This window comes from Bos javanicus, chromosome 19 (genome assembly GCF_032452875.1).
Source record: "Bos javanicus breed banteng chromosome 19, ARS-OSU_banteng_1.0, whole genome shotgun sequence".
Taxonomy (NCBI): domain Eukaryota; kingdom Metazoa; phylum Chordata; class Mammalia; order Artiodactyla; family Bovidae; genus Bos; species Bos javanicus.
The window spans coordinates 19,057,927-19,069,004 of NC_083886.1; the positions used below are offsets into that span (position 1 = coordinate 19,057,927).

General features: G+C 43.6%; 1 protein-coding gene across 2 annotated transcripts in view; it reads right to left on the reverse strand.

The window, feature by feature from the left end:
• Window positions 1–9,864, reverse strand: part of PSMD11 (proteasome 26S subunit, non-ATPase 11) — a 29,005-nt gene extending 19,141 nt beyond the window's left edge. The window contains exons 1-3 of one of the 2 annotated variants that reach the window (XM_061390409.1): window positions 9,688–9,830; window positions 7,169–7,270; window positions 1,768–1,892 (exon numbers count right to left, since the gene is read on the reverse strand). In XM_061390409.1, the coding sequence (XP_061246393.1) occupies window positions 1,768–1,892; window positions 7,169–7,270; window positions 9,688–9,778 (318 nt within the window). In that variant the 5' untranslated portion in view covers window positions 9,779–9,830. Of the gene's footprint in view, window positions 1–1,767; window positions 1,893–7,168; window positions 7,271–9,687 lie in introns of both variants that reach the window. The other variant, XM_061390408.1, reaches the window with a different exon arrangement.
• Between the last annotated feature and the right edge of the window lie 1,214 nt (window positions 9,865–11,078).

Genomic DNA, 11,078 nt, shown 5'->3' on the forward strand with positions numbered 1-11,078 from the left:
AAAAGATCAACAGGTCTTACTTAGCACTAATACGACATTGACAACAAAAAGACACAATATGTAAGAGTGTTCCCTTTCACCCTAGGATAAGGAAGAAAAGCCTCTAGTTGACAAGAAAATAATGTACAACGAAGAATAACAATGTACACACACAGTTAAAAGGAGGGCCTAACCAGACATGGAGCCACAAGACAAAGGCCAGTGAATCCCACAAGCCAATTACAGGAGAGCACCAAATTATGATTTGGATAATTTGGATACAGGAGGAGAACCGACCATCAAACAATTGCAGTTCTAGCCACTGAGCCAGCGCAGTTACAGGAAGAGACAAATTCCAAGAGCTCAGTCAAAGAAGCAGCTTGGATAATTAATTTTTTCTGCCTAAAATGTTCCAAGTAACATTTATTAGTCTGTTTCAAGCTAACATTTACTGGTCAGCTCATTCTAAGGCATCCTAATTCAAACAAAAAATGTGGCATCACTTTTTCATGAGCACAAATGCAATTTTCTTTTAAAAGTCAGGGTTACAAAAGAGTAACACCTCTTTAAAACACCACCTTTTCTTTTAAATTGTTCATAAAAATAATTCTAATGCTTTGGTTCAAAAGGCAGCCATCTACATATCTATTTTTGATCTATTATCATGAAACACGGTTCTGCGAAAAACAAATGAACTTGAGGACTTCTCTACAAATAAATTTTCTACAATGAAGTTAGTTTATGGTGTTTAAACTAGGCTTCAAAGAATCATTAAAGAAAGAAACCAGATTTTACAAACGACATGAATTCAAAGTAAGATCCGTCACGCGCTAGGTTTCTGAAGTTCCCCATTGTTTATTCAATATGCCACTAAGCCCCTTCATATCTTTTACACCCACAGCGGCCATGGCAAATAATGAGACATATAACTACCTACCAATGCCTACCCCTGCCTTTATACCACTTGACATTTTATTTATTTGTTCATTATCTGCCTTCCTCATTAAAATATAATCCTCATGAGAGCAGTAACTGTACACTGTTACAAATGAATCCCTAACACCTGTAACAGTGCCTAACACAGCACACATTCAATGACTGCTGAGGAATACAGAAAAGACAACAACTATATTCTTCCTACAAACAGATTCAAGCAACCACCGTACACCCTGCTTCAATCTACCACTTTTTACCAAATGAGTTTTAACTTTGGTAGCATCTCCTTCTCCGGAATTGCAAACGATAATTCTTTGAAAAGAACTGGAAGAGGCTCAGTGATTCCAAAGAGGCACTCTTCAGTACAGCTCAGGGTCTAGTCTGAACTCGTAGAGGACATGGACAGGTATACCAGTCACTTCAGGACACACGAGACAGACAGATGGATGCTCACTCAATAAAGGCATAAATGCATACAAGACACGCCAAGAAGGGATGCCGCGAGACTTAATTAGCGCTCACTAGGAGCTCTGTGACACAGAGGTACCACAGACACAGAAAACATTACAAAGGTGTGGCAATACAATACCTCAAAGACAAGAATCAGTTTGTGACCCTGATGTAATGAGGATTCCAGGGACCACTGACAATCTCCACTTACAAAGCAAAGCATGGAACAGACCCAAAGTATCAAATGCCCTGCAACAAAGAGAAACTGACGTGCTAAGTCCTGCGCTGTCCTCCCAGCCGTCCCTTACACATTACCACCACAGTGCAGGCAGGCACTTCCTTCACTGAAACAAGACTTCGCTCCAAACAAGACTCTTCTCTTTCGTCCTTCAAGTAGCTTACCTCCTGTCCTGTGGCTGCTTCCATATCAAGAAACAGATCAAGAAGAGATCGGACCAGACGAGCGGCTTTAGCCTTGCTGATGGAATTCAAGAAGGGTCGCACATACTTCAGGAGTCCTCCAAGCTCTGTGGAAGGCAATTGTGACAGGAAAAAGTACCCATCAATATTAGGGACAAAATACCCATTAAAAGATGACCCAAGATAATAAAATCAGTACTTATGTCTGGAAGCAGTCAAAAGGAAACTTAATAGGAATTTAAAGCATTCTCAGCAGGTAATAGAGTAGCAAAAAAGTTAACAGCTTACACCAAATCTGTATTCCATTCCCCACTTGGCCACTGGATTACTGTGAGGATCCTGGGAAATGCTCGAGGCTCTCTATCTCATGAGTACAGCAAAGTACTCACACTCTCAGAAAGCAGTATTCTAGAACAGGAAACATGCCATGCCTCAACCACCTTGGACAAAATCACTTCCCCACAATCAACAAATTTATCAGGTTATAGAGTTAAAAGAAAATTTTTTTTCTAATTTCCAAGACTGTCTAAGTTGGAAATCTCAACAGAGATCTTCACTTTCAGGTTCCTTTTTTCCTCCCTTCCTAAAGTTATGCCCAGTTTAGTCTTTTACAATGTAATTTGCATGGCACTCTTCTAAATCAGTTTTTCACATGAAAGTTAGGGTGTCTGTCCCTTAAAGTTGTACTGTACCCTTTTAAAATTCCTCATTCATCTATAAAACCTAAGTCAAACTATGACAAAAACTATGACAAAAAACGTGACCACGACTGAGGCTTCTTCCCCTCTTGTGTGAGAAAAGTGGGTGGCACAGTAATTCTAAGGGGGCACCTTTAGAAACAAGAGCGAAAATGAGACAATATTTCAACTGACCAACTAAGGAAGAACTCCTGGAATGTAGGTTAAAATTACTTTAGTGTCACTGCCTCAAATTGTAGACTCATCCTCCTGAGAATTCGAATTCAGGGCAAGCAAACCTCTCCCTCCAGAGAATGCTAATTAGGGGTCTTGAAATCCTCATCTGCCAGCACAGTCACAGAAACCACGGGGCCGTGTCAGGTATAAAAGGAACTCTATACAGAGCGGGAAAGTTCACCCTTCCCTCCATTCTCCGGTCCTGACTTGGGACTCCCACCGCCTCAGACTCTCCCCCACTCTATCACTCCATTCACCCGCGCCTGCAGCCAGGCCTCGCTCGTGCTGCACCACCACCTGGAATCCACCCCCGTCACCCTGACCTACGTAGAGCTTAGATGCCCTTTCAAGTCGGCTAAAGTCCGACTGAGTCTTCCGTGCCAATGCCAGGCTACACCTGTTTCTCTCCCTCAAATTCCTTGTGCACGTATGCAAACTTCAATTATATAATCACAGCTTTTTAAAAGTAGTCGAGTGCAACGTCCCTTGTGCTACAGCGTTTCCTATTATCCTGGAAGAATTCTGAACAATCTCTAGTGACAGAAATATTCAGAAAGCAGATGATTCCAATCTTGGTCAAACTCAATTGTTCTTTTCTGAAACGTAAGTCTATAGCCTCTTTCCACATGGCTTCAAATATGTGAAGATAACTATCACTTGTATCTCCTTGGGCACAGCAACCCACTCCAGTATTCTTGCCTGAAGAATGCTATGGACGGAGGAGCTTGGTGGGCTACAGTCCATAGCGCCGCAAAGAGTCGGACATGACTGAAGCAACTTAGCACACATGCACGCGTCTCCCTAAATTTCCCTTTCTCCAAGCTAGATAGCTTTAGCTATTTCAACTGTTCCTCCAACACCCTGGTTTCTACATTCCTTGTCATCTTAGTTGCCCTCCTCCAAATAAATTCTGGTTTGCAAACATACCACCTGTGGCACCCAGAACTGAAAACAATGTTCCACGTAGGGTCAGACCAGTAGAGTTATGGCTCAGTTCTCCTGATCAGACATGTAACACAAGAAAGCATGTTTTGCTTTTGCTAACAGCACTCTTTTTCGGACTGAGTCCATAAAGTCTTCGTGCAGACAGGTTCCTCTGTTCTGATAAACAGTTTGAGTCTATAACTTTTTCCTTTCTACACAATTTAGTCTTGCTGGCTTTGGCAACAACCCTGAATCCTAAATCTGTTCTCTACTGTACTGAATCATCCACAGAAATAAGCACACCTTCTGCTATGGCTTTAGCCATATGCCAGATGCTGTCCAGAAGAGCAAGTACAGATCCCTATGGCTTGATGCTAGAGACTTCCCTCCAGGTCAACAATCGATCCATTTGCCATGCCAAACGTTCAAAAACTCTGCTTACATCAGATACGTTGTTTATATCATTATTCCTAACCAGGGGTTAACAAACTTTTTTTGTGAAGGGCCAGATAGTAAATATTTTCAACTTTGTGGGTTATACAGTCTCAGCAGTAGCTACTCAACTCAGCCACTGTAGTGCAAAAGCAGTCATGGGTAATATGTAAACACATGGGCATGGCTATGTTCCAATAAAACTTTATTTACAAAAACAGCTGGCAAGCCATTGTCCCCAGAGCCCTGCAAATCTGATCCGATAAGGCTAACCAAAGAGAACTAGGGTGAGTTTGGAATAATTTTTTCTTAACAAACCCACTGCTTTATATGATTAAAACCTAATCAAATAATCTGTCCCAGAACTTTACCGATGATTACCAGCTTATAATGTCTAGGATTTGTTCTTTTCATTATCTTTTTGCAAAGTGGAATAATGTTTGCCCCTCCTCATTTTCCTTACACCTCTCCATCCTCCATGATTTTTCTCAGAATCACAGTGGCTCTATAAACATATCTGCTACAACCATTCTTTTGATATTAAAAGACAGAAATTGTCAGAGCCTAGAAACTTGAACTTATTGAAAAAGAGAATCTGCTCTCTCTTCTCTCACCTACCTTGGCTTTAATTCTCTCTTTCTGGTGTTATTTCTATCTTTTTCTTAATCATTTTCCTTCCTGGAAAAGGCAGAAGTGAAACATGAGCTAAGGATCTGCCTTTCTCTCTAGCACTTGCTAGCACAACAGTATCTTTTCCAAGTTATTCTTTTTGCTCTAACAGAAAAACAAATGACGTCTTAGTTGCCAAAAGACTCAGTTCATTTTTCAGTTTAGTCTATTACTGTTTCTTATTCATTCTTGATTATATTCCCTGTTTCTTTGCATTTTCACACATAATGATTTTTTTAAATTCTGACAGAATCATATTCACTTCTTCATTCTTTACTTACTGAAGTTATTTGCAAATGTATGACCAGAACTTCCTTTACAGAACCTCACAGAACTCAGCACACTCCTTTAAAGAGTCTCAGGCTATGGAATCTGCAGGTCCCAAGCCGAGACATCACATCTAATAATGAAGACCACAATTTTCAATCACAAGCATGCATCAGACAGTCTTATTCACTAATTCCCAAGTTGTCTACTGTCCAGCAGGGATCCTACCTATTTGAGCAGACTACTCAGCGCAATTCTAGCCATATATGAAATACGTAACAAAACAAAATTGAAAATTAACAGAACAGACAGATGTTCTGTTCTCTGGAACCCCAAATTCAAAGGAAAGAACACAAACTGATCAATTATTAGTAGCAAAGATGGGTAAATGAATGTAGGCCCCAAACTTCCTTAACATACTCCTCAAAGTCTTTCTTAGAAAACAATGATAAGTAACCTGGAAACGTTCTGAAAGTTATTATGATTCACCTGTTAAAGAGTCCAGTAGGTTTCCCTGTGCACTTCTAAACTTCTCAGGTATGGATCACAGGGAGTGGGGGGCAATGAACAAGCGGGGAGTAGAGCAGGAAACAGTAATTTCAAGCAAAACAGTAACATTTTCAGACAAGTTTTCTGAAACAATGACTATACTACATGCTGTTTTTAATTATCCATTCTACTTGAAAAAGTAGACATCTGAATGGTTCAACAACAGAAAAATTATTTCAGGGAATTCCCTGGTGATTGTGCTCTCACTGCCAAGGGTCCAGGTTCAATCCCTGGTCAGGGAACTAAGATTTCAGAAGACGTGCAGCACAGCCAAAAAAATAATAATAATTTCAATATTTCATGTGGACTAATCATTAAAACTGTTTTGCAACATTAACTGACAGGCAAAAGGAATCCATATACATGGTAAATAGAAGTCATCATACAATGAAAAAAACACACCTACCACTGATAACTCATAAGTGAATAACTATGGAAAGTAATAGCCTTTATAACTCAAGGTCATGAGCTTAGTAGAACTACATGGATTCAAATCCTATTTCTCCCGTACTAACTGGGTGCCCGTAAAAGTAAGATATCTAACTTTTCTGTGCTCAGTTTCCTCAAGTATAAATGGGTAATAGTATCTACCTTATCAAGTTGTTTCAAGGGTTCAGTAAGCTAAATCCCACTTGGGCTTAAGGTAGTTCACAGTAAGCACTTAAAAACAGTTTTCCTTTTTAATGATATTTTAAATAAGATGCAAGATCCATATAAATACATCCTTCCAATTTCATACAACTTTACTCAACTTTCTACTGATTAAGTCTAATAATTAGTTGTCACCCTTAATTGGGAAAGATCTTTGTTCTCAAGTTCAACAAGTTTTGCTAATGCATACCTATCATCCTCTTGGATAACAACATAATTTGGAGGAAAGTAACCCACAAGATGAACTATGTTCAATCCATTCTAATGAGATAAGCTCTAAAATCACTTTAAAGTTAACTAAAATCATCCATGTTAAGTTTAAGCAGGCTACTCTGATACTATTGCCACTTCACTGGCCAAAGGCCTTCCTGGCCAACAGGGCTCTCTCAGTCCAGGACACACCCATCATCAGAATATCACTTGGAGCCTGGAGAGTCAATGGTTCCATTACAACTAGACTGAGCAACAACAGGTACAAAGTCCTAGGTACCAGTGGAGAAATCTTGGGAAGGTTCTCTCCATTTAATGTCTTACTCATTGTGTATCAGGAAAAAAGGACAGCAAATCACTTCCTTGGATACAAAATCCCTGGTCATTTTGAAAGCAGGGGCCTAGGTACTCTCCACCTTAAGTACACCAGAACAGATCCATGAAAGCACCGAAGACTGCTACTGCCCACATGTAAGGGAGTGCAGTGAAAATCCAAAGCAGAAACAAACCACAGGTTACTGTTTCCCAACAGAAACAGGATTCTTCCTTCACCTGCAGAACAAAAGTCATCCATGAAAGAACTGAGTTTAAAGGCCTCTTAACTTCCTGACAGAAAACTAAAGCTCAACAAGTGGACGATAAAATGGAACTTCATTACCAATAAACTGTGTGGATACAGTCCTATATTCCCTCACTCCAACCAAAAAAGTGAAACTTCACGCAGCATCTCAGGTAAGAAGAGAAAGCAATCCATTTGGAGCACTTACCTGCAGCTTGTCCAGTCTTGGCCAGGAGAGACCCCAGTTCCAGGATGCTCTGCTCCTTGACCTGCACTGCCTCCTCGTCATTCTCCTGAATGTCACGCTTCACTGGGAGAGGAAAATGCAAACCCTCTTAAAATTCTGACAAAAAATGAAGACTAAGGGAAATTTCACCCTCACAAGACCAAATACAAACTCAAACAGTTAGCAAAACACAAATGCTAGAGAGCTTTAAAAGAAAAAACTTTAAACAAGAAAAAGTAAATTGATCATGCAGTACATGTCCCATGTATCTATCTCATCAGAATAGACTCCTCTTTGGAATTTAAATGTGCCTTTTCAGTCTACCACTTAGAATTTCCCTCACCCACATACACTGGCGATTTCTGTTGCTGTCACTTGGCTAATGCAAAATTTAAACAAAACAAGTTCTTTATGCCTGTGGAGGAACACCCCATGCCAGGCGCTGTTAAAATATTAAACATACCTGTCTGCATATTTACCTGCTACAAACTAAAACCAAATGACCAAGTTACTGATAACTATAAAGTCAAAAGCCTTTCAATAAACTTTAGGCCTGTGGAGAACCTCAGCTGACTGATGTGTTAGGGATAAACAGGTCTACAAAGCCATTCAGGAAAAACAATCCTGTCACAGCTCCAGTGTGGTCCTTAGGAGGGAAGCTAGTTTAAGGTATTTAGGAACTGCTTAAATAACTGTGCTAACAGTCCCTCTTCCAACTGTTAGTAACTATTCTACCACTTGAACACTGGCCAGCCTCTTCAAGCTTGTAGTGATAAGTTTAGTAATCATCACTAGCTATCACTTCTCTTACAAAGCATCATGACTTGACAAAAACCAAAATTCTGATACTCCATGATGGAGTCTGGAAAAAGTAAGGCTGTCAACCATCATGACTCAAGCTTACTCTAACAAAGAAGCTTTCAGTGAACTCTCTCCTAATACAGTGGGCAAGCAAGAAATACTCTGATTATAATGTTTACCATAACGCCCACTTTATAAAAGACAATATAATAGGCACTACACACAAAATATAAAACCCATGCTTCTCACATTAGTTGTAAATACTAGTGTGTATCCACAGGATAAAAATACACATTAAAAAAAAAAAACATTGAGATAACTCTAGTTCTGCAACTGTAACTGACTTAAGTCAAGATCAGAACTTCAAACTGAAATACAGCCTTCATTTACCAACATCATCCATTCACTGATGCATCTTAACCTCCATTTCTTCCCTTTTTCTACTAGCCCCAAAGATAAAGACATCAAGATCCTGTCACTGTCCTTTCTTCATGAAAGTCAGGAGTACCAAAATTCAACGGACTGATGAGTCAACTGAAAAGTCAATAGCCTGGAGGTCCCACATACACGTGCATTCTCGAACTACTTGTTGATTCAATCCGAATCTTCTCCAGCTACCTTAGAAACATCACTACTGCCTGGGTAGTGAAGAGCTAGCCCTATCTGAACCCTTGATGGATGAACATTTAAAAGCCCTCTGTATCATCATACATTTATTTCTGTTCACACCTGAATCCCAGTTAGAAAACTGTCGGAAGCGACCGGCTCGGGCTCCCACGTCAGTTCCCCCACTTGCATGCAAGGTGTGAGACAATCATACTACAGTGCTAAGACGTTTTTCTTTCATTTTTTCCGGCAAAGGGCAGCCGGCAGGTTGCAAAGAGTTCGCGGAACTCCGCGGCTGACAACTAACTCTCTGAACTCTCTTCCAAACCTCTCCGGGAAAGTCTAGGACGATTAGTCACCTCCTCGGGCCGGGCGGTCCCACCCCAACATCTGGTTCTCACACCCTACACGGGGGGGTAAAGGAACCTCTCGGCCACCTCCCCAAACCAAATGCCAACCTGAGGTGTGTGCCCCCTCGGTGTCTCAAAACATACTCAGGAAGAGCCCCTGCAAGTGGAGCTTTCCGCGGTGGGCTGGCAGAAGTAGCAGCTCCAGCGTCCGGAGGAAAGGAAACTCCAAGAGAAGAAGAGCGAGCGCTCGCGCTCCCACCCGAGCAGGCTGGGCTGACAACAAGGGCGGGAAATGCCTGTCCAGAGCGGGTTTCTCAGGCCCTCAACTGGAGGTTCTCAGACCAGCTCATGACAAAGCCCGCCTGCCGGCCGGCACCGCTCCCGGTCCCGGGCCAGCCCGCACCGGCCAGAGCGGGAGACCAGGCTGGGGAGCGACGGGGCTCCGGCTCGGCCCACTCTCCCTCCGCGCGCCGAGCCCACCGTGAGTCAGCAGCCGGCGAGTGGACGCCGGGCTTGCCTCGGGGCTTCGTACCGGGGTGGGGACCCCGGGGCTCCAGGGAGCTCCGAGCGGCCTCGGGCCCCCGGCCCGGCCCCCCTCACACTCACACAAACACACACACACACACACACACACAGTGAGTCAGCAGCACCGGTGCCGGCTAGCCCGGCCCCGCTCCGCCGCCGCCGACCGACACAGGCCGAGCTGGACCAGCGGGGACAGAGAGGGCGCGCGGCGACCTTTACCGATGGAGTGGAGGATGTCGATGGAGGCCTCCCGGTCGGTGCTGAGTAGAGACTGGGCTCTCTGGAACTCCACCACCGCCGCCGCCGCCATCTTACCGCTCTCACACCGTCCCCGGCCGCGGCCGCCGACGCCGGAAACACACGCCCGGAAGGCCCGCCCTCGTCCCCGCCCTCCTCCACTCCAGGAGCACGAAGGGAGCTGTAGTCTCTGCGCGGGGGCCGCGGAGGAGGGCCGAACGGTGAGGATGAGAGCCGGGGAGCTTGCCGCCCACCAACGAGGCTCTCCGGCACCGCCTAGCGGCTACCCACGAACAAACGAGGCGGTGCCTAACCATTGGGAGCCCGAAACTAGTCCCCAGCCACCCACAAGAGGCCTCTAAAACCCCGACTCCCTCGCTTGCTCTTGAGAGAAGTGTTTGAGCACCCGCTTGGGTATTCAGTGAAAGCTGTTTGGCTTTCTTTGTAGCTTCCACATTCAGCCATTCATTCAGGGCAATAAACAGTCTCATAAAGTGCTCACTGTGTGGCTGACAAAGAATCAGTTCAGTTCAGTCGCTCAGTCGTGTCCGACTCTCTGCGACCCCATGAATCGCAGCACGCCAGGCCTCCCTGTCCATCACCAACTCCCGGAGTTCACTCAAACTCATAGCACTATTCAAATGCTTTCAAGTGTCTGGCAACACGTGGGAGGGACACATACACACACACACACACACACACTTTTCAGGCTAGAATCCTACAGAATCCTAGCCAGCCTGTGACTAAATGCACCAGTGTTGTAGAAAACTGATGTTAGAAAGTGAAATATCATCTTTGCCCCATTCATTCAGTTAATCCCTCTTGGGGGGTCACATAGAAGTCTAATAGCTCCTTCAACTCCCTAGCTCAATAAAGAAAAAATGGATTTTTTCCCCAATGTCTCTAGTGCCTTCAACTAATATTACACACATCCAAAAAGCTGTCAAATAGAAGAAAAAAAAGACATTCTTTGTGCCCACTGAGAGTTGAGTTTAAAGGAAGTACTAAAAAGGAATACCGACAGTTCAGCATGAAGATCTTTCTGTGGGTGAAGACAATCCAAAAATGCAATAGCCTGGGGCCTTGCATTGCCCTGGTTAGGGCCCTGCGCTTCCACTGCAGGGCGCACAGGTTTGATCCCTGGTCAGGAGCCTAAGATCCTGCGTGCTGCTCTGGAGTGGCCAAAAAGAAAAAGTAACATGCTGCCTCCTAAAGGAACCTATTAATATAAAGGGAACCAACATTGACTCACCTGTGTCTGGGTTGCTGTGCTGTGCTGTGCTTAGTCACTCAGTTGTGTCAGGATCCCATAGACTGTAGCCTGCCAGGCTTCTCTGTCCATCAGATTTCCCAGACAAGAATACTGGAGTGGG